The sequence below is a fragment of the Podarcis vaucheri genome (assembly GCF_965113315.1).
Source record: "Podarcis vaucheri genome assembly, chromosome: 1".
NCBI lineage: Eukaryota > Metazoa > Chordata > Lepidosauria > Squamata > Lacertidae > Podarcis > Podarcis vaucheri.
Genome location: NC_138759.1, coordinates 105,166,027 through 105,190,565, shown reverse-complemented (window position 1 = coordinate 105,190,565; position 24,539 = coordinate 105,166,027). Strand labels below are relative to the sequence as shown.

At 42.5% G+C, this 24,539-nt stretch overlaps 1 protein-coding gene across 2 annotated transcripts in view; it reads right to left on the bottom strand.

The window, feature by feature from the left end:
* Positions 1–7,938, bottom strand: part of EPC2 (enhancer of polycomb homolog 2) — a 51,627-nt gene extending 43,689 nt beyond the window's left edge. For both annotated transcript variants that reach the window (XM_082198097.1, XM_082198098.1), the window contains exon 1: positions 7,560–7,938. In XM_082198097.1, the coding sequence (XP_082054223.1) occupies positions 7,560–7,712 (153 nt within the window). In that variant the 5' untranslated portion in view covers positions 7,713–7,938. The remainder of the gene's footprint in view (positions 1–7,559) is intronic.
* Positions 7,939–24,539: the final 16,601 nt, after the last annotated feature.

Sequence of the window (24,539 nt, the reverse complement as noted above, 5' to 3'; positions counted from 1 at the left end):
TTAAAATCTACTGAAGCAATATTTTCTGTTGCAGAAAAAAAAAGAATAATTCTGTGTCATCTAACATAGCATTGCATTGCATTGCATAACATAACATAACATTTCTGTCCTTTGCAGTACTATCAGTTTACACGGGCAAGCATGATAGGAAATGTGGTTCATGTAGGGCCAAAGGTTCCCAACTGTTTTTGTCTCAAAATCTTGTGTCGCTCCACTTGAGTCTTCAAAATCATTTCCTCAAAACTATCAACTCTTCTACAATGAAAATTGGTGTAAATAGTTCATTTAGCTTCTATAGAGTCTCCCTGTCGTCTTTCAATGCTCCTTTCCCCCCATAGCTATCTAATAGTCCCATTGACTGTGTGACTGATTTCCTGTTTCAGACTATTAAAAAAATATTTTTGTTTATTTCATATTAATATCAATACCATAAGATAACAGTAAGAATACTAGGATCACAGAGTTTGGCTGCAGTCATAAGCAACTAGTAACATGTAATAACTGATGGCTATGACTTTGCATCCTCATTCACAACACACTTCTTATCTAGACAGTTAAACAGAGCTTGGATGAGCATGTACATCCAGGTGCATTTCCACGTGTGCAAGGTAGCTTATATGTATATATTTCTTTTTACAGAATCAAGGCATTCGAATTGCTCAATAATGGTTTACTTTACCATCAATTACCCTTCATATGCCCGAGTTTGTGCTTCCCACCCCCACTTTTTTAAAAGAAAATTTACCCTTTAAGATTAAAAGGACTGACTGCATTAGGTCTTCTGGAAAATTCTCAATTTGCACTGAAGTTAAATATGATACTACTATGGCCACAGTATCCAAATGGTTTGGCAATGCTTAGATCTCACAGCAGATCCTCATCAACATTAACAATGCAATCCTATGCTCACTCACCTTCCACTGAACTCAGTGGGGATTACTTCTGAGCAGACATATCTAGAATTGCATTGTTAGTAAATCAAAAGTCATCCTTCTTCTTGATAGCTCCATGGTCGCCGCTGCAATCATCTGCAAATCTATTGGACAATATATCCCATTAAATACACTGGGACTTAATTATGAGGAAACACGCACAGGACTGGGCTGAAACTATCACAGTTACAAAGCCAAGCAAGGTCCGGTATGGTTTCAAACTGGGTGGGGACGGAGTGTTCAGATTCCTGCATTGCAGGGGGTTGGACTAGATTACCCTTGGGGGTCCCCTCAAAGTTTCAACTCTACAATTCTATGCTACTCCAAGATGCACTTACTTTTGCTTTAAGTGTATCTGTGTCAAGTGTTGTCTCTTTCCTTTGCTCAAACTAAAGAGGAAAATATTTTACGTAATCCGCTGAACTGATTAAATTCAGTCACTGTTGTTGCATTCCCATTAGGCTAAATCAAAAGACTAAAGGCTAAATCAAGTTCTAGAAAGCTGAAGTCACTTGGGCTGTTTCACACACTCTAAAACCCTCCAAGTGGAATGCAAACCCTGGGGAGGAAACAACATCTCAATATGGCCATAGTAAGAGGCACCATTTCCCATCAACAATTGTCCCAACAAGGGAGGCAAACAAATGGATGGAAACGTTCATGTGGCTCTCTACTGGAAAGAAGTGCATTTATGACAGGTGTGTTGATACTTCCTGTCTTTGGGCTGTGTTCACACTCCAAAAACCTTTTCAGAATATCTGAACACAGCATTTTGTGTAGCTCAAACTGAACTAAAACTTGATTTCAAAGTGTGTAAACTCCATTATTTATTAGCTTAAGAAACTTACACAGCTATCTTCAGTTTGCGTTAGCAAAGACAATAGAATACAGTGGTACCTCGGGTTACATACGCTTCAGGTTACATATGCCTCAGGTTACAGACTCTGCTAACCCAGAAATAGTACCTCAGGTTAAGAACTTTGCTTCAGGATGGGAACAGAAATTGTGTTCCAGCGATGCGATGGCAGCGCAAGGCCCCATTCACTAAAGTGGTGCTTCAGGTTAAGAACAGTTTCAGGTTAAGAACGGACCTCCGGAACGAATTAAGTACTTAACCCGAGGTACCACTGTATAGGTTTAGGCCATGGGTAGGCAAATAGGCAAACTAAGGCCTGGGGGCCGGATCCGGCCCAATCGCCTTCTAAATCTGGCCCGCGGAAAGTCTGGGGATCAGTGTGTTTTTACAGGAGTAGAATGTGTCCTTTTATTTAAAATGCATCTCTGGGTTATTTGTGGGGCATAGGAATTCGTTCATTTCCCCCAAAAAATATAGTCTGGCCCCCCACAAGGTCTGAGGGACAGTGGACCGCCCTCCTGCTGAAAAAGTTTTCTGACCCCTGGTTTAGGCTGTGAGTTCTTGTTGAGTTCACTGCAAAACTACCAAGCTGCAAGTACATTCCTGTAAATTTTCATTGTATGTTAATGATTTAGGATTCTGCCATGCTGCTGGTAAATACCATGAAAAGGCTTGTGTTCTAAGGCTTTAGGCAGGGTTGGGGAACCTTAGACCCTACAAATGTTGCTGGACTACAACTCTCATCAACTCAGCCTGCATGGACAATTAGCGAGATGATGGGATTGTTAGTCCAGCAGCAGCTGGAGGGCCCCAGGGTCCCCACCAGCTTTAGGCTGCAAACTTATCTGGGAGTAGCCCACCAAATTCAACAGCACTTACTTCTGAGTGGACATGGCTAGAACTGCACTGTTACTAAGTACAGAATACCACCTCCTAACATTTTTAAAGAAGTTTTTCATTCTGATAGCTGCAGAACTGCTAAGAATGGTAATGATCATATGTGTACGTGAAATGTGCTAGTAGTTTTAAAAAAAAACCTAAAAACAAAGTTTAGTAAAATCTTTTTTAATCTATTATTTAATACACAACAGTCTCTCATACTTTATGCATAAATTAGATTTTAAAACATGTATGCATTAATATCATCAAAATTAATGCTGCCTTTATAACCACAGTAGCGCAGCTAAAGGCTGGACCATAGGGCTAAATTCTAGGGCCTCACAGTCCAGCCCTCCACCAGTGACCACCTAGAGCAGAGAAGATGATGTACTAATTTTATTTGAGTGGAACTGCATCTAATTATTGTAGCTACTCAAGTGGCACTATTGTCATGTTCCAATTATACCTTACAATCACAAACAACACTACAAAGTTACATCTATTCCACTTCATGTTTCTGTGATTCTGCACCAGCAGAACTGATCCCTAAAAAGGCTATGCAAGTACTAACTGAAAAATAAAATAGTTATTTACACCAGGCAGGGGGAGAAGAGAGATAAAGCACCTCTTTATTAGAGGTCCACAATTTAATAAGATTAATCAGTACCCTGATCCAGCCAAGCCAGTTGCAGAATTGGTTCAAACAATGTAATTTGGGTTACCTTGCTGCAGAAGTCATCCCCCACTTTAACGAACAACAAGAGTATACCCAGTCTAGTCATAAACTCTGTCAACCCACTCCCACACTATTTTAAGACCTCTGGCCCATTTACAGAAGCACTGTACTTATCATCATCAATGGCAATTATAAGCAAAACTGACTGAAATGTGACTGAAATGTTTTCCACGTACAACTGCATGAAAGAAATAAAACTGAGGTTACTTTATAATGCCTCACCGCATGTATATATCCACCCTATTACAACAGAGAGACCCACTTGTAATCTGCCATAGTAGTCTTTATGCTTTTCTCAAACAGAAATAGAGAGCAACCAAGAGGATGTGAATGAAGTGAAATTCAATTTATTTAAAGTTAGAACAGCCTTCTTGAGTCTCCAGATCCTGTTGGACTACAAATCCCACCCTCCTTGACCGTTGGCTACGCAGGCTACGGGTGTTCCAAATTGGAGTCAAACAACATCTGGGAAGACAAGGTTGAATAAGGCTTAGTTAGAAGTCCTATTCTAACATGGGTAGCAGATAGGCAAACACACATAATCATCACCCCAGCATCAACATCAAGCAAGACAGTCTGGAAGAAAAAATCTAAGCATGTTCATTTGAACATGGCTAGAAGCTTCCCCAAAATTGGAAATCCTGCCTTATTCAACCAAACACACATAGAACTTCCTTCAGATGTTTATGCTGAACTTCAGTATGATCGTCTGAAGAGCCTGCCATGCAGGGGCACTGCAGCAGGACTTGCACGTGCACTCCAGTCCCTCTCCACTTTTACCTCTTGCATGTTCAATAGGGCTATAGAAATGGCAAGGATACCATTTTAAGGATGGATACTGTATCCTCAAACCCCTTTTGTCAAAGAGGAAGAGGCAGCACCTTGAGCCAAAAATATCTGCGTTCCAAAGAAAGAGAAGTCCAGGGTCAGGCTTTTTTGGTGGCCACTCCATAGGAGGGAATGTACACTGGACCTGGTGCATCTTTAATAACTAAGCTTGGTCTGGGCCAGGCATAGGCAAACTTGGCCCTCCAGATGTTTTGGGACTACAACTCCCACCATCCCTAGCGAACAGGACCAATGGTCAGGGATGATGGGAGTTGTAGTCCCAAAAAGATCTGGAGGGCAGAGTTTGCCTATGCCTGGTCTAGGCTAAGAATGGTTGGTTCCCATCTTGTCCAAGCAGCCCTTTCTTTAGTTTGAGCCACTTCCTCTCTACGGAGACAGAACCCAGTACCAGACTTGCATCTGCAGCCCGGCACAGCAGCTCAATGGGAGAGGTCCCACTGAAAAACTGTCAACCAGTGCAAGGTTTTCCTGACAACAATTTCATGGGGAAGTATTGAGAATGGCATAGGATACCAGATCAGAAATGGCAGCCATGTATAGAGGAACCCTCACAAAAGAGTATCAAGATAAACTAAGGGTTTAATTATGTCAGTGGTTCCCAAACTTTTCCCCCTCATGGATCATTTGAAAACTGAAAGGTCTTAGTGGACTATTTAATGATTTTTAATGATGCACTGTCCAAGATGCTTTATGATTTTTATTTGTGTCTTTATTGCTTCTTATATATTTTATAACAATAACTACAATGCTAAATAAAAGACAATTAAAAATCAGGATGACTATTTAATGCAATGAATATGCCATCTCTTGTCTTTAGCCACAAATCCAGACAAGCTGTGGACCACATGAATGAGGCTCACAAGTGACTGGGTGGTCCGCAGGACAGTTAGGGAATTCCTGATGTATGTAAACCTCTTTGTGGAGTTCATCAGAAGAACAGGTAAATGTATAAATTAAATTAAATATTTGTTTCAAAGTTCATCCCACTGATATCAATGTGATTTTTTAGTAAGCATGGCTAGCATTGGGCTTGAAGCTTACTAACTATGCAATCCTATAAATGTCTACTCAAATAAGGCCCATTGCTTTCAATGTTAAATCCAAGTAAGTGTGCATAGGATTGCTTTAGAACATTAATATTATTTATATTTATTAGTTGCCTTCCTCACAAATGTGGCTGAAAGGAGATATATATCTTTTAAGTGGCAGTCTAAGTGGGTCAGATATCTGCGCAAAAGACACTCTCAGTCATAGAGCCGTACTAGGAAGTAAGACTCACTAGACACGGTGGGACCTAGTTCTGGCTAAACATGCACATGACTGTACAGCAAGGCTTCAACCTAACCTATCTGTGAGAATGTCCGAAAGAGACTAGCAAATTTTGTTTTCAAGAGGCATATTTCATATTTAACTGTAAATTATGACTGCTTTTCAAAAAAACCAGTAATAAAGGTTGTATATGTTGGAATAATTTAAAATGTTTTTATTAAAATTATACACAAAATTTGCAAAATTTAATATCCAGATTTTAAAAAGAATATTAATTCCACTTTCCACAAAGTGTAAGTTGCCTGTAACAATATAAATCTGATCTCTTTTAAACTAAACAGCTACTGGAAAAAGCAGTTAAATTAGTAAATATAAACTACATTATAGTTTGCTTTAAAAGTACACATTTGCATTAATTCACTTCCTGAAAGGGTTAAGACAGTTGAAGTATTAACAATAGTCAATATATTATAAATTATAATCCAAAAAAATACAATGAGGTCATAATCATGAGTTACCAATGATTACAAAGATGCCTCTCTGTTTTAACTGTCAAACAAGGAAGCCAATCACAAAGTGTGCAACCTTCTTCTAACAGTCACAACCAATCCAACACACAGTGGGCTGGCAATGAGGCGGAGAAATCGTTTCATTGAAGAAATTTCTGAGGATACATTTACTATCAGCTCTGCATGCAAGCACAGCCACTTTAGAGGGGCAGCTTGTACACAGAACAATATGCAATTCCAGCTTTTAAGAAAACTAATTCATCAGGTTTGCTAAAGAAGCACAAATAATACAGACAGCAGGTGTCTTATCTATAGCATACAGCAAAGGATTATACCTATAGTCCAGAAGCAACTTTAACATTTACTTGAAATCATAACAATGAATTAAATCAAACTATCACAACCTAATAGAGATGTGAACTAACAGAAAGCTGGTATTTCACACCTGCAGCCCATTACATACATTCAACCACCACAAACAACTGTCATCATTTCCAACATTAGTGGTCACTTGCAGACACTTCTGTTGTGAATCATTAAGTCTCAATTACAATTCTATACACATTTATTTAGCAGTAAGCCCCATTGAACTCAGTGGTAGTTGCTTCTGAGTATATACATGTACTGGATTGTGCTGTCAGTGTTGTTTTGGCAACAGAAACAAATCAAAATATAACGGAACAGTGCTGGATCACACAGATTAACGTAAACCATAAAAATCCCGTATTTTTGTTCTGCACGGCTCACAGGTTAGCCAAAGCAAACTGGCAGCGTTAAGCCCCACTTGGATGCAGAAGTGCGGGCTGTCAAAATAATATGACAGCTTCCGAGTCTTGGGATATGGTCCATTCCCTGCGAGCTAAGCACATCACTATTTCATTAAACTCAAACGGAAGCAGGACCCTGCTTCCTTCCCCCCAACGTACATCTCTGCTATTTACCCAGCCAGATACAGCGCTGCCATCACTCGCTGTACTGCTACGAGAGCAGCCAGCTGCGAATGTGTACGAAACAACATGAGCTATAAGGAAGGTCTGATGTCCTGGAATAAAGACACTCTGTCAAAAGCAAAGGAGGATATGGGAAACTCTAGGAGCGGCTGCCGTTTTAAGCCCAAGCCCGCCTAATGCACATAAACTGAAGACCAAACAGCAGCAGCAGAAGACAAGCTCCGACAAAAACGGCCGGCGCGCACACTCTCCCATTCAAGGACGCCTTTTGCGCTTCCCTTCCCTTCCGCCAGCGTAAGAGCCTTCCCCTCTCACTCTCCCCGCCCCTCCTTAATCAAAACACTTCGCGAGTCCTGGGGACGCAAAGAAGATGGCGGAGCAAGGCCCCGCTTACGGCGCCGGAGGAGAGTTTACGCTGCGCTGTTTACGCAGGACCCCATAGGGAGCGTGCGCCGCTGCGGCGGCGAGCGTGCGTAGCGGCGCTTGGTGAATGCCAATGGCCTATTTCCCGTGAGGGGAGGGGGGGTGGAGATGTCTGATAAACAATGGTGCCCCCCCCCACTTGCGCGACTCCCTTACCGATTCCTCCTCCTTCTCCATGCCAGTCGGCATCTGCGGCACGGCGCGGTTGATGGAGACGCAGTCATTGAGGTCGGGCATATCCTTGCCGCGGTAGATGGGCAGCGGTTTGGCGGCGTCTAGCGCCCGAGCTCGGAAGGAGAGTTTGCTCATTGTCTCCCCCTCACAATAACACCCCGGGGCCGGGCTGGGGGGGGGGGAGTGTGTGTGAGGGGGGACCCCCTCACTACGGCCTCGCCGCCGCCGCCTCCCAGCCGCTCCCGGACCCGGCCCGACACACCATGGAGAGCCCTGCCGCCCCGGAACAGCTCCGCCGAAGAGCCGCCCGCAGCCCTAGGTCCGCGCCGGGCTCGCTCGATCCGCTCCCTGCGCCATGGCAAACATGGCGGACATTAACCAAAGCGGCCAGCGATCCCGGCAGCCAACGCGAGAGCGCGGGGAGAGGGAGGGGTGGGGAGAGAGGAGAAGTGCGAGCGCGCGAGCGGAGCGAGGAGGGGTGGGAGGGGGGAAGAGAAAGAGAAGCGGGGAGAGCGAGAGGAGGGGGGAGGAAGGCTGCGCGCGCAGCCCCAGCCGGGTAACCCGCAGAGCGGGCTGAGGGATACGAGACCCTGCCGCCGCCGCCGCCGCCTCGCTCTCGCTCTGCTTCCCGCCCCCACTCGCTCGCCGTTCCTTCGCCTCACCGAACGCCGCTGCCGAAGGCGATAAAGTGGCCGAGGCGCTGCTGAGGGGAGAGCTCCAAGAGCGCCGTCGGGACCTTTCCTTCCCACCAGCAAACTTCCACCGCCCCCCCCCCCAAAATGCATAAATGCCTTCTCCAGTTAAACCCTCTATTTATAAAGGAATTGGCGGCTTCACACATACCTCTTTCACACGGGTTCGAGAGCACAATACGAACGGGGACCGGCACGTGTATGAGGGCGGTGGGGGGGGAGCAATGGGCGCTCGGAAGGTCCCTGTTGAACGCTGAACCCGGGGCAAACCTGGGTCTAGATTTCTGCGTAATGTGTGAAGCTGGCTAGGTGACTGGAATAAGAGGTGAAGAATATGCTTTTTTCCGTTTTGTTTTCTGTATCATTGGTAGTAGCAGAGTAGAAAACAGCATTTCAGCTGAGGTGACACTTTGCCCCTCTGCCAAGATTGAGAACCCCCGCTTTCAATTCTAGTCGCCTTCCAAACAACCCGAGACTTAGTTTAGCATCAGGGATAAGAGACTAGATAATGAGAATTATCTATGGTCTTTTATTCACCAAGTAAACTTAAGTAAGGTGCTGTCAGCACCGACACATACCAATCTTAATGCAGGTTATTTGTCTACCTCACTGGGTGGTTGTGTGGACTCCCAAGATAATGCATGTGAAGTAGCTTATTCTTCCGTGTATGACGGTCCCATGTATAAGGTGCCCCCTATTTTCGGAAACTCCAAATTAAGAAAACACCCCTCAGCACTACCTGTGTATAAGACGAGCCCCAATTTTAAACCTAATTTTTTGGTTTAAAAAAACCTAGTCTTATATATGGAAAATATACTGTCCTTTGAGCATTGAAAGATGCTCGTGGAATGTTCTTTTAAAAAAAATTATAATAAAATATATAGAGTACGTAATATAATACAGCAACAGCTCATAGTCAAGAAGCGCTTACCAAAGAGATATGACAGTAAAAAGATGTATATATAGCGCATTTCAAGAGTTCACTTTTCAGTTAAAGCTCTGTAAACTAGCTTGATTTCTCCATATTCAATAGCTCTTTGCTGGCAAAACAGTAGTAAAAGTTTGAGGAGAGCTTGGATTTGGGACGTGCAGCTCATAGCTCAAAAGCTTACCTACTCTCAAGAGGTCCTCACTGCATCCAGTAAACTTACAGTACTTGGTATTAAGAAAAGAAGGCTGTGTACACAAGACTGAAATGAGAACCACTGTAAGTCCATATGTAATGCAAAATAAAAGCCTACATTGATCAAAGAATGTAGCCACATTTCCCCTCAGCTTTTGTTCTTTATTAACAAACAGACATTTGCACCAACAACATGAACGTTAAAGTGGATTTATTGCGCATGCATAGTTGGTGAACACCATCCCTGCACATGTGCAATAAGACTTTCAAACATAATTGGCATTTAATTTAAAGACACCACACAAAGCTATGATGTATACAAATTCTGACAATAATTTAATACTAGTACCGGTATGTTGATGTGCATATGTACAGGCAAATACACATTTTACCTAATACACTGAGAGTGATCCCCAGATGAAACTTAGCTCATGCATTTCCCTATGTAAAATAGACATGAACAGAAAAATTTCTTATTTACTGCTGTGCCTGTGCAAACCTGATAACCTGTCTGTTTTTATCATTATTTTGCACATGGGCTTCAAAGTGAAGATCGGTTCAGTTTAATGTCATTCAAAATAGAAGCTAGAATGGCACTGAATATTTTTGTGGGATGTTCTTTTTTGTACCAAAAGACATTCCTTGTATCTAATATTGTGTCTGCATTCTACTTTCTTTGCCACAGCTATGAATGGAGCTGAACGATAGAAAGAGTTTACTCTGCTCTAGTGAATGTGAACATATGTCTAAAAGTAGAACTGTATAAAACATTGTCCAGTGTGATCATACTGTGAATAGAATTGACTGTTGACATACATGCTCAGATCACAGTAAAGGAGCAGACTACCTAAACCTCAAGCAGTCTAAAAAAACAACAGCCTAGGAAGAGAAGATGAAACTGTTGTCCAGAATCCAGAGAAGGAAGTGTTGAAATAATATGTGACTTAATTATCTTCTTATGATCATCCTGGGCTATTAATCTAGGGGCCTGGTATTGCTGCCCATAGTGATTTTGTTAAATTACATAATATTAATGTGCATATACAAACTGACTTTATTTTTATTCCAACCACTTACCAGTTAGAAGCACTTGTCTGTGTCACACAGAATCATATTCCCTTCACACAGATCCCTAAATAATACTTACTGCATTATTATATGTATATGCACATGTATGAATAAAGATATTAAATATTCATAGCCTATACTTATGCCAACATTATCCATTTATTACTTGAGCAGCAGTGGTGGCATCCACATTGCACCAGGAAGAAAAGTTGGTTGTCTATAAAAGTGTGTCCATAACTGCATAGGCACACTCACAATACCTGGACAACGTTTAGCACAAAATGTTACAGTCAGTTCATACCACTTGCCTAACTTTTGTCATGGCTGCTGCTTGTGAAGCGCAAAAATCCAGTCAGTCGACAAAATGCTAATCTAGATGCTTAACATGTGGTTGATGTTTTTTTTACCTTGGGCAAAACAATAAGACTACAGTCCTAAACGGAAAGTATCATCTTATGGATGAGGTACAGTGGTACCTCAGGTTAAGAACTTAATTCGTTCTGGAGGTCTGTTCTTAACCTGAAACTGTTCTTAACCTGAACCACCACTTTAGCTAATGGGGCCTCCTGCCGCCACTGCACGATTTCTGTTCTCATCCTGAAGCAAAGTTCTTAACGCGAGGTAATATTTCTGGGTTAGCGGAGTCTGTAACCTGAAGCGTATGTAACCCAAGGTACCACTGTACTGCCTGCTGCACTCACGTCTTCCCATAGGCATCTGGTTGGCCCCTGTGAGAACAGGATGCCGGACTATGATGGGCCTTTGACTGGATCCAGCAGGGCTCTTATTATGTTCTTATGCTTAACCAAGTTACATCTTGCTGTCTCTAACCCTGTGTTTCACAGTAACATTCAAACATTAGACATTGCTAGCTAGCAGATGTATTAGTGTTGTTGCCAGTGCCATGTGGACATGGAGCTTTGCTAAAAGCAATTTATAGAACTAAACTCGCCCTGGAAGAGTCATGAAAATAAGATCTAGTCCCCTGCCCCACTTCATGCCAGTGCATTACTAATAGTTAAGCCCTCATAATGCCATACAGCCCGCTGTCACCAAGACTTAAGTGCCACAAGTAGCACCACTGAAAACAACCTGAATTAGCAACTAAAAGCAGCACTAATAAATCCCACCCTGAAGGATTGCTCACAACACAACTAAATTAAAACAACAAGGCACTGAGCAGAAATGCCATTAAATGCTTTGGGAGGTCATCAGTAGCATCTCCAGTTGCCCCCAGAAGCATAAATGGATAAAGCCCAAAGATCTGAGTGCAGACATTATATGAAGAAAGAAGACAGCTGTATTCTGCAGGGCATCTGAAACCTTTGGGTGGTTTTCCAAGGACAGCCTTTAGCATATTGCAGTGGATTTAGGGCACAGACACTTTCCATGCTATCCCCTCATCCAAGTAATAACTAATATATTCCCTAATCTTTTCTCCAGGTTGTATACATGTAATATCTGTTTTTAGCAACAGTATTTTTAAAACATGTTTAAAACCTGCCCTCATATACCATTACTTTTAGAACATTTTCCCATTCATATGCTTATAGTGGGCATCTGCACATGAAAAACATCTCTAACATGTTCGCTATTACTGATGGAATGGGGTGTGTGATTAACATATTCAGATGGGGGTGGACAAAAGGGCAAGATCATTGCCACTGAACTACCACAGGAGGGCCAGAAGGCTTTAGATAAATGGAACAATTGTCTTTAGCTAATGGCTCTGCCAGGTATTTCCAGCAGTCAGCTGTTTTTGTGGCACTGCTGTCAGGCTGTCCTCTCAGATATGCTAATCAAGGACAGCCCCCTACTCTCATGCCAGCTGTTTATGGGGGGCAATATCCGGTGCTTCCATTCTACTAGAACAAGATACTTATGATAGAACTTTCCCCTCCTCTCCCCTGGGGCCCCTTCCCCATGTCCTCAAAATCAGCTCTGGCGTTTTGGGGGACCTTCCAGAGAAGATTGTGGCAGCTCAGGAGGGAAAGACAGGAAGCAGAAAGTGCTGCTGCATCAGCAGAACTCCACTGGTGCTGCTTTAGATATAACCCGTAGTTTTAAAGGGCACACGCAACATCAAACAACACATTTAATATCACATGTAGTTTGTATTGATGCTTTTGAATTATGGTGCTGGAGGAGACTCTTGAGTCCCATGGACTGCAAGAAGATCAAACCTTTCCATTCTGAAGGAAATCAGCCCTGAGTGCTCACTTGAAGGACAGATCCTGAAGCTGAGGCTCCAATACTTTGGCCACCTCATGAGAAGAGAAGACTCCCTGGAAAAGACCCTGATGTTGGGAAAGATGGAAGGCACAAGGAGAAGGGGACGACAGAGGACGAGATGGTTGGACAGTGTTCTCGAAGCTACAAACATGAGTCTGACCAAACTGTGGGAGGCAATGGAAGACAGGAGTGCCTGGCGTGCTCTGGTCCATGGGGTCACGAAGAGTCGGACATGACTAAAAGACTAAACAACAACAACAACCCTTTTTACCATCCATGCTAATGGCAAGAATACACTACAAGTACCGTATCACACTTCATCCATTAAAAGGCTATGCATTGATGGAAAGCTTTTTTCATAGATAAACTTTAGATTATTATTATTTGTTTCCTTAAGCAGATGGCTTAGAGCTCCTGCACCAGCCATGCTTCAAATTAATAGTGGCTTGAATTTTCCAATTTAAATTAGGTCTTTGAGTATTTAAATATAAATACATATCTCGCTGTCATGCATTTAGAGAGTTGGAAAGTATTTAGCTGAGTAAAGTGCAGCCTCTCTTCAATTCACTGTGTAAGATTTAAACACACTATATTTAGCTAAGGAGAAGTCACTGACTAATAATTCTGCTCAGCTATTTGTTGTAAATCTGTGCTATGACATGCTATCTACACTATAAGTTTAATGCTTTTAATACTATCCCCTCTTGCCTTCAAGGCATCGTTATCATCAGGGCTTGTAGAGGTGGGTCCCATTCTACGCATTTGTTTGCATGCACATCAAAACTATATTGAATCAAAACTATATTGAATTCTGTTTGTGGTGATGAAGCTTTGGAGGCTGGGTGGAGTGATGGCATGGTAACATAAGAACATCTCAGCAGCTCAGGAAACAAAGCTGGAAGCAGCACAATACTCACAGTTCAGCTTTTGCGAGCAAAGATTGAAACCTCATAGGTCCTAAAAACAGGAAAAAAAACTTTTGTGGTGAACACTTAACACTCTGAGGAGGATTCAGAGGTAATGCAGAGAAATAACTAAAGTACAGATGCAAAGTAGGCAATCGACTGAAGAACAGTGACATTTGAAAAGAGAAGGAAAAAGTAAGAGGTTTAACTAAAAGGGTATAGAAGATATGGAACTGAGGTAAGAATGTGAGAGGAGGGAGTTGAAACAGCCAAACAGCACTTAAGAGAAGAGGCATCTGAGTTATCTGAGTGAAACAGGGTGAGAGACAGGAGTGCTGGGAAAGCTTGGCCAAGTCCCTGAAGAACATGTAACAAAGGAGGCAGTGAGCTAAGAAATTGAAACCCGATGAGAAAATGGGTGGTAGGGAGACACGGAATTGAAGAAAGAAACATTCAAGGAGGACTGGGACAAAACCTCCCATTGGGCTCAGAGTCAGGAAGGGCTGCAATGACTGGCAAGAAGGAAGTGAAGAGGCAGGACAGGTTTTGTGGATGAGGGAAGTAAATGGGTATTGGGTTGCCAGGTCTAGAGCAAGAGTGGGAGAGAGGATCTGGCTGGCAGGTGAGGCTGCCCACCTGTCAATTACCTCATCTCTCCATGGTGCCAAGTGAGCCTGCTTCAAAGTAAAGAACAGGGAGTGCCCTCTATCTCAGTTCTCTCTTCCTTTGCATCCCAGCCTTAGTTCAAGCTGTTACTCAAGGGGGAAATGTCAAACCCTTGAAAGGGATCAGGCTTCCCGGTAAGTGAGATGCAGTTTTTGTAAATGATGGCAGCATTCTGCCCCACCAGCTCCCCAAACATCTGCTGAATGAAGAGAGCATAGCTGGGAGAAGGTCAGTCTCACCCAGGTTTCTGTAATGTATGCCAGGTCATGTGGCTGATAGACCTTTAATCACCAACAGCACCTTACGGTGAGATGGCTCATTAGTCAAAGTGTTGAGGGCAGTGTTGTAAATATTTCTTGGCAACTCGTGACTTTTAGGCAATTGCTCCATTCCAGCAAAGGAGATCAAAGCATGGAAAAGGTGTTGGGGTGAACATTGCGCCCATGCTTCTTAGGGGCTTCATGTGAAAATGGCAAATTACTCCCATGCAAGTAGGAGGTTTGCTTTGCTATTCTGAAATCTCTTCCATCCTGCCAGGTTTATCAATTCTGGGCATAGACCTGAACTGGTGATTACCTTTCATTTCATCCAGCCCAGTGGTATTTTTATAGAAAAAGAGGTGCTGGAACTCATTATGAACTTACCCTTGTTCTTTTATAATGGCAATGGTGCCCACTTGAGATGTGCTGGAACTCAGTTCCTCCGAGTTCTGGCTGAAAAAAAGTTCTGAACCAGACCCAACACATTAACAGGTTTTGTAGCACTGTGGCAAAAAAAAAAAGGGGGGGAGCAATTTCCCAGTTTGCTACACATTTAAAGCTTTCATAATTTTTGGGAAAGTATGCAGCACGTTTTACAAAACTTAAGATGTTGAAGTGCAAGTCTGGATGGCAGACAACATTTGAATAGCCAGAAAGCATATCTTCTGCACAGGGGGGAAGTGCAGAGCATTCTGATTGATGGATAGATATAGATGAATGGATTTGGAGTCCCACTAAAGACTATGAAGTCCTTCTTTCTCCCTTTTGCGGAAAACTCCCAAATGAAATGAAAGGCTCCTCTGTCCTATCAATGTCAATGGGTTTTTGTCATTTATGAAAAGCTTAATCAAAGTAGCTACTAAGCATGCTGAGTGGCTCCTGCTCAGAGAGTTAAACATCTCAGCTGTTCCAAACTATTTTCATCTGAAGTTACTATAAGAGTTTACAGGGCTAGCCATCTGAATCCTTTCCTCCCTCCCTCTCCCGGTTAAAGAACTTACTGTTTAGAAATGATATGTACGATGCCAGAAAGCTACTAGGTTAGAAGCTTTCCTAAAGATGAACCCAGTAATGTCTTAACATTTTATGGTAAATTTTTAAATATACAGTTCACTCCAGAAATATCCAGTCCTGAAATTTCAAAATAGCTGGTTATAAAGCCTCATTTAGAAGGAAAGAACAGCAAGGCATTTATTTAACTTTCTGTGTCTGTGTGTGTGTGTGTGTGTGTGCGTGCACACACACACACACACACACACACACACACACACACACACAATGAGTATAACAGCTTACCTTCTAAGATCTTAATTCTACTGTTTTTCAGTACTTCTTAAAAAAACACACAAGCAAAATAACACTAGTTTCTAACCCACACTCCTACTGAATAACTCCATCATTGCTGTAATTTCATGGTTACAGCAAAGCTGGAATAACTGTGGCATGATTACAGCACTATCTTTATTTGCTTTTTTGGTTGTAACGCCATAAAAAAGGGTGAGCCAGCATAAACTACCTTTCTACGTTACTACGTAATGCACTCTCGGACAGCATTTTGTACTGAATGTGCAGCTGGCTCCCACGTTCCTCCTCCCTTAGCGGGAGAAACAAACCATGGTCCCTGGCTTAGCGTGAATCTTCAGAACCAGGGATCATGGTTTGTTTTGCTCCAAAAAGACTATGATGTGAAACCAACATTTGTCCAACTGCAGCTTATTTTGCAGAGGGCAAAATAAACCCTGGCTCCTAGTTCAAATCATCACTAAACTAGGGATTGTGGTCTGTTGCTCCCACTCATAACCATATCCAGCTAAGATAATACTGGGGAACAATCCCCCCCCCATTTTCTGTTGCATGAGAATTTTCAACTGTTCTTATATGTTCTTTCAATGCTGATTTCAAATCTGAAAGCCACAGAGGGAAAATTGTATTTGCAGAAAATGCTGTTTTTGTTCTGAATTATTATAAAACCTATAGCTGTTTTCTAACCGTTGAGAAACTTGAGCACTTATGGGCCCATTTCTTAAAACACATTCTTACTATGCTTCAAGCCAAATTTTTAAAACATAGGTGTATACCATCTTGTCAGCAAAATATGCCCTATCACTCTAGGAAAAAATACATTACCAGCAACTCCACTGCATGACCTGCATGGTACACAGGGCTCCGGTTTTGATCTCTTGTGCATCCGTAAGTCACCTAAAGCCACAAATCTTCCACGATACAGCACATATCTTCACAAAATGACCTGGGGAGAGCAAAGCATGTCTACTGTACATTTGCTGAGGAGGAGGAGGGATGGAAATCTGCAGCAAAATATGTCTAAAACCTGGAGCTGCTGTTCCTGCACTCTGATTACACTGGCACAATGACAAGCCTCAAACAAATATTCACTAGAAAAGTTGTGTGGGAGCAGGGGGAGAGAATGGCTTGTTGAAAATCTACTCAAACATAGATACATATGCCAGCTAGACTTAAATTAATCGAGCCAATTGATTTCAAAAATCATTCACCAAGTTGCAGTCATCAATGCAGCTCATGGATTATCTAGGAATCTCATCATAATGACCCAGCAGAAAACAGCCTAGATCTGTTCACAACTCTCTAAGCATCAGATGGGTCAACATGAACATATGTATAAGCTTTCTAACCTTACACCTATACTTTGGTAGAAGCAACATTACAATCCCAGGTCCTTCTCCCATTGATTGCAATTAATCAGTCATGCATGAAATAACACCACCAACCACCAACCTACCTAAAAAGGTAAAGGGACCCCTGACCATTAGGTCCAGTCATGACCAACTCTGGGGTTGCGGCGCTCATCTCACTTTATTGGCTGAGGGAGCCAGTGTACAGCTTCTGGGTCATGTGGCCAGCATGACTAAGCCGCTTCTGACCAACCAGACGAACCAGAGCAGCGCACAGAAACGCCGTTTACCTTCCCACCGGAGCGGTACCTATTTATCTACTTGCACTTTGACATGCTTTCGAACTGCTAGGTTGGCAGAAGCAGGGACCAAGCAACGGGAGCTCACCCCGTCACAGGGATTCAAACCGCTGACCTTCTGATCGGCAAGTCCTAGGCTTTGTGGTTTAACCCACAGCGCCACCCGCGTCCCTTACCAACCTACCTACCTACCTACCTACCTACCTACCTCCTATTTGGGGTTTGTTCCAGGTAGGACAGGGATGGGAAACTTGTGGCTCTCCAGATATTGTCTGACTCAAACTCCCATCAGCCACATCCAGCATGGCCAATGGTCTGGAATGATGGGAGTTGCAGTCCTAGTATCATCTGGAGCGCCACAGGTTCTCCATCCCTGTGTATGTTATAGAACATTATGAAATTGTGAGATATAGCACTTTTGGAATCTTGATACAGGAATCATTTCCTCATGTAAAAGGAAATTATTTATTGTCCATTATCTTACAGGTCTCAGACAGCTATGCACACCTTCTTATGTGCTACTGCATGTCTATGAAAGGGATAAAATTGCAGTCTACCTCTTTATAAAATATTTATCACTACGTAAATATAAATCTTTTGGTTGGATTGTTGTGAGACAAAAGTAAATAATCTGATGCAAAATTATTGGGGGGGAGCACAGGATAAATCTTTTTCATAGTTATGTCCACATATTAGACTTTAAACAAAACATTTATCGGCCATTCTGTTAATGGAACTTGGCTCAATCATGTATTTTATTTATCATATATTTTTCAAGGACTGCTGACCACTGCCCCATGTGGTGAGCTGCATAAATGCAGCCTCTCAGGGAAGAACCATCCAGATCTAGCCTGGCTTCATCCACCCAGGCTGGCTATTGGCTTCCCCTTGGCTGTATGAAGTATACAGTGGTACCTCAGGTTAAGTACTTAATTCGTTCCGGAGGTCCGTTCTTATCCTGAAACTGTTCTTAACCTGAAGCACCACTTTAGCTAATGGGGCCTCCTGTTGCAGCTGCGCTGCCACCGGAGCAAGATTTCTGTTCTTATCCTGAAGCAAAGTTCTTAACCCGAGGTACTATTTCTGGGTTAGCAGAGTCTGTAACCTGAAGCGTATGTAACCTGAAGTGTATGTAACCCGAGGTACCACTGTATAAGGACTTCCTTTTCCAGCTGCACCTTAGTTTAGCAACAAGGTCTACCTGAGTTGCAACACATATTGCATTTCTTGCATTACATCTCTGCCTTGGCTTTTCCCCCTGACTCTACATCTTTGTTGCCCTTGTTTTCTGTTTCCTGATACTCTCCAGACTGATGCCCACAGCCCAGCCCTGTGTGATATATGTAAATATACAAAATTCCTTCATTATGTTCACTTATCCTTAGAACCAAAATCACCTTACAGTGAATGGAGAAGAGAGACATTGTCATTTTACAGAGTATGTTGAAACAGAGAGTAAAGAGTGTCTTTTGGCTGCATTCACATGGCTTAAATATAGGAGCTAACGTGCTTACCACCATGAACAGTGGAGCACTATTTTAAAAATCTTCTGTCCCCATGCAAATAAGTGTTGGGAAGGTGTGGCCCTATCAGCACAATACTATATAATAAACAAAGTTCACAGTAAAAAGAATCATGACATCTCTTGCTACTGCAGAAACAACCATTCGGATAAATCCCACCCAACCCTATTAGCTCTTTCAAAGGTCCAAGATGACTGACAATCACTGAAATGTGTCAAACTCAAGTCAATGTCTTGATTCAACGTATTATCCACCAGGCAACATTTAGTTTGGTTTTTCAGAAAGAGGCTTGTTTTACTCTGCCCTTCTTCCTTCTCTTAAACTGCCTTGGATGTTTACCCACAACATCAAGTTCCAATATTGAGATAAAAATGGTATTTGTAACCCATCCTTTCTCAGAGTGAAGAACCCATTTCAGCCTCACACAACCCAGTGAAGTTGATTAAGCTGAGTTTTAGTGACCGGCCGAAGGTGATGCAGAGAGATTTGTGACCTGGAGTGGGAATTTCTCTTATGTCACAAATACTCTAGCTGCTAAACGTACAGTGGTACCTCAGGTTAAGTACTTAATTCATTCCGGAGGTCCGTACTTAACCTGAAACTGTTCTTAACCTGAAGCAAAGTTCTTAACCCGAAGTAATATTTCTGGGTTAGCGGAGTCTGTAACCTGAAGCGTATGTAACCCAAGGTACCACTGTACTGACTTTAAAACACCAAAATGAACACAGTTAATTCTGTGGGATTTTTTTAAAGAGAAAAGATGACTTCAGGTTGAAATCTTCTGCTTCCATATGTAAGGGGCAGCAAGTCCCATTAAGACATAGTGGGATTGACTTCTGAGTAAGCATGCATGAGATTGCGTTGTACATGAAAAAGGTTCTCACTACAATTCTATATCTTAATCACAAACAAATGCAACTCCCTTAAGGAAAAAACCCAGAACCCCAATCACACACCCACAACCCAGTCCTCAGTTGAAAGAAAGTATTATAACAGGATGTGGTAATAGCAGGAACTAGGTTGGTGGCAGTAACTAGGCTGGTGGCAGGAAATCAAAATGTTCTTAGAAGGCCACTCCTCACTGCTAGGGGACCGTTCTTGAATGACTGCAAAATGGAACTAATAAATGTACCACTCTTTTAAAAAGCTGATTAGATTTAATCTCTCTCTCACATACATGCAAAAGACTGAGGTGAAAACTAATGATTAAGAAAGCAGTCAGTTACTGCAGTTTTGCATGCAATCATTTGGCTAACAGGTCATCCGTAACTTCTCACTTAGTAGCAAAGGTAATTTTACATAATTCCTGTTTCTCTGTACTTCTGATCTGAGGTGATATGCAATAATGTTGCTTGCTTGCGCAGAGAAAATCAGCTTGTACGATAGGACTTCCTTTTCTTCCCTTGCACCCCACCCAATTTGCCCCAGATGATTCCCCAAACTTCCGGAGTAGATTCTGGGGATGCACAGAGGTTGCAAGGTGCCATGACCCATGACAACGCACTGTATGATGGATGACCAAGGAGGATAAGGCTTCAGCTCTATCCATTGGGGGGCAGGGATGGACGGGACCTTCTTCAGGACCTGCATGGCATGAACACACTGTCCTGCTGCCTTCTTCTGATTCAGAGAAGTCTCTCACAATACTTGTGTTGTCAAAGACTGCAAAATAAGACAAGAGCCCTTTAACAGTCAACCAGCTCCTCTGGGAAGGTGGGGTTCACCACTGCAGGGCCAGTTAACTGATATACAAGGCTTCTCATGGATCTAGGTGCTTGCAGAGACAGTAGTATATATAGCTGTCTCAGCAAGATTCTGGGAGCTCTCCAATGTCCTGTTGGTGCTCAGGACATTGGAGATGGCACACAGCCAGGCTTCTCATATGAGCTTCAAGCTCTCACAGAGCAGGACAGGGAGAGGGGAGGAGAATGAGAAGCCTTGTTGCACAAGTGGAGACCACAAATGGACTCTCTCATGCAATAACTTTATCAAACCGACAAAGCACACGCAACTTGACTTACAGCAGCCACCTCTCTCCCTTCTTGCCATCATCCTCTAACAAGGACAGATTTTCCTTTGCTAACTCCCCCCCCCCCATTATCTGAGCACCAACATAGGATGATTGGGGTTAATAATTTCCAGGGTTGCCTGGAAAAGCCTCCTATTGAAAGTTGATTTCTTGACATTCAAGTTTTATAATGCAAAGCTGCATAATGGAATAGCCCAAACTGATCATGCTCAGGCACCATATAGCATTGCCAATACAGAAAGTTTGAAGCTTTTGAAAGTTATATAGGCTGTCAAAGTAAGGTACTCGGAAGCCCTTGGCACAGATGTGCATGTGAAGTGCCTTATTGCAATGACTTCTAGGGATGACGTGGGACCAACTCACATAACTATCATCTCATGATAGCTGCAACTATAATGATGTGAGCGTCTGGCTGAGTAAAACGGGCATCGCAAATCAGTTCCTTGTCAATGGAGGCTAGTGGGGCAGGCAATATGCTGACAGACAATCACTATTACTCCAAGTAAGAGTGTGTTAACTGGCCTGGAGGGGGAAAAGCAACAACTTAGGAACTTCTGATAAATCCAGAAAAAACATGGTACCCATTTTTAATCACTGGATGTCTCTATCCTTATTGCACACATATCTATTTCCAGGTGTTATGTTTTGCTTTTTCATATATGTTATTAGACAATATATTGATGTATTGTATCACCCCTGCATTTTTATTACCTTGTGATATATTTGTGTGTGGCATTAAGTCACTTGGGGACCTTTGGGTGACAAGTGACTACTAAGTTAATACATAAAATAAAAATAAGGTGGCACTGGACTTCAGTTCCCATCAACCCCACCCAGGACTGTCAATGCTAAGGGATGATGTGAGTTGTAGTCCAACAACATGAGATGGACACCATCTTGTCTACCCCTCAGTGTTCCTACTAGAGCAGCACAGACTAAGAATAGGCAGAAAGTAGATGGGAATTTGCTAGTCGATTTCTCTGTGATCTGCAGTAGATCAACAAGGGTTTCTGACTCCCATATTTATATAAAAAAAGGCTACTCCCTTCTCTTTTCTTAATTAGGCTGCTAGGATTCCAGAATTGTAGCCGTGTATGCAGGTAATCCCAGCGGTGAAGTTAATAGCTCTGCACCCTCAACAAGTATTGTGGCCCTGACTCTGGTTAGGACGAGTTGGGGTTCTGGTCCAAAACCAGATTTCACAAACTTGGAGGCTATCCTCACCTGTTTAAAAACAAACACATTTGCATTTGCTTTCCCTTGACCAGCCCTTTAGCAAGCCAGTTTCCTGAGACACCTAATAATTACCTGAGGGGAGAGCAGCTTGCCAAATATCCATTACTCCAGCTGTCCTGTGGCTGACACATACACAAGCCAAGCCGGCTGTTAATACACAAACATTTTAGAGCAGACACACAGGGGGTAAAATGCAAGAAGTAACATCTCTGATTAGCTGGAACCTATTTTTCCTGATGGCAATGACCAGTGAAGGCTCCAGTTCAACTCTTTAAGTTTCAAACAAAGAGGTTTATAACATGAACTGGGATGGGACATGAAAAGTCGTATTCCCACAAAATCATTCCATTCCAAGATCTCTGTTTTGCTTGATAATGTCCTGCTGGGCATACTCCATAATTAATTGAAATCTACTTAATTAAAAACAGTCTGCAGGGGAGGAATGTGGCATGGTTATATTTGCACTGAAGTCAGGTAACAGTTGTTATCTTTTTTTTCAACCCTCAAGGTATTTGGATGCTATGCAAATAAATACTGCAAGAGATAGGATTCCTCATGCTCTTGGTACAATCTTTATAGATAAAATGCTGGACTACATAAATAATATTCTTTGCCAACTTCTTTGATTATGCTTTCGATCCTCCCACTTAAAACTGGTGTCTTATTATGCCTGTGTAACTATGTAAAAGCAATAAATTTCATTAACAGTAGCAAGACCGTCTCTTGCTAATGGTGGGAAAAGGCAATGGAGACAATAAAATAGATAAATAATATCTGAGAAGGGAATCTGAAAAGCAATCAAAGCTGTAATCCTGTAATTGCTTACCTGTGAGCAATCCCCTTTAAAAACATTTGCGCTGTAACAAACAAAAATGAACTCACCCAAAAAATCTAGTGCTTTTCTGTATCCAGGGCCTTTTTCAGCCAGAAATTGCTAGAACTCAGTTTTGGCCCCTCTCAGGTGGGCGCCATTGCCATTCTAAGAGAACGAGGGAGGTGTTCATGGTGAGTTCTGGCACCTCTTTTATGAGAAAAGTAACACTGTCTGTATCTGTACCTATATTATTATTTTTACATTTAACAATGGCTGTTTTTGAGATTCCTGATTTCTTTGTTGCAAGCCACTTTGAGCACAAAACTTTTTGTGGAAAAGTAGCATACAAAGAAAATTATGAATGAATATGTATCTATCTCAGAAGGGTGGTTGGAAAATCCAGAGTTTGGATGCTGGTTGTGACTTACAACAGTAATTCAACCGTAATTTGGGTAATTTAATATAAACCAGTGGATTTCTACCAAAAAAAACAGCTTCCCATAAGCAGTGAGAATGCTCAATCCTTGTTCGGCTTCTTTCTCTGTTTGGCCTCCTCCCCTTTCCTCTGTGATTTTTTTGTGGGGATGAGAGCAATCCTAGGTACACTAAGCCCTTTAATTTCCTCTACTGATACCCAAGGGCAGCTTTGTCTTTCATCCAGAGCCATACCTAGGGTCCCTTGCACCCTTGGCAAGGAGCTGTATCAGTGCACCCCCCCATCACTTTACCACAATAGCTACATTAGAAAATACTATTTTACACAACCAAGTGCTCAAAGTGTACAGAGTGAGGGCAAGACGAGGAGGGTGAAAAAAATATGCACTCCTTTGTGCACGTATACATTATATGCTCCATAGTCTGACAGCTGATATTTGTGCCCCACTCTGGGCCTGCGCCCCCGGCCGGGGCTGTTTTCACCAATCCCTAGGTCGCCTCTGCTTTCATCTCCAGGGACACTGAAAAAATAGCTTCTCAGTGTGAATCGCTCTGTGATCTTTGGGTGAAGGGCAGTATACAAATTTAACAAATAAAAAGGAGGCGATTGGCTCTTTCTGACCTTTAGTTATGTGTATCTGCCCTCTTGCTCAAGCCATTCCATTCTTACCTTCTACCTGGTTCTCAGGGTTCTTCACTCTGCCCCCCATCCCTATATGACAAGTCCTATTTGGCCTTTTCATTTCTCTCATAACAATGATATAAAGCGGTGCTGACAAGCCCTGCCCTCACTGGTGCATCATGGTGCCTATTTTAACAGTCCTCCCTGAGCTGTAGGGTATCCTTCTGAACTGAGTCTCTTTTACTTGTGTGCCCAATGATTTAGAACCCTGGTGAAGTCAAGGAGGGCTGTAAAGAAGGGGAAATGATGCACTGGAAGGGGTGGGGCTTGCCAGTGCAACCCTGTTCTCCTACACAGGATTGAAAAATGAATGCCCAAAGTAGGGCTTCAGTGTCTCAACATTACGC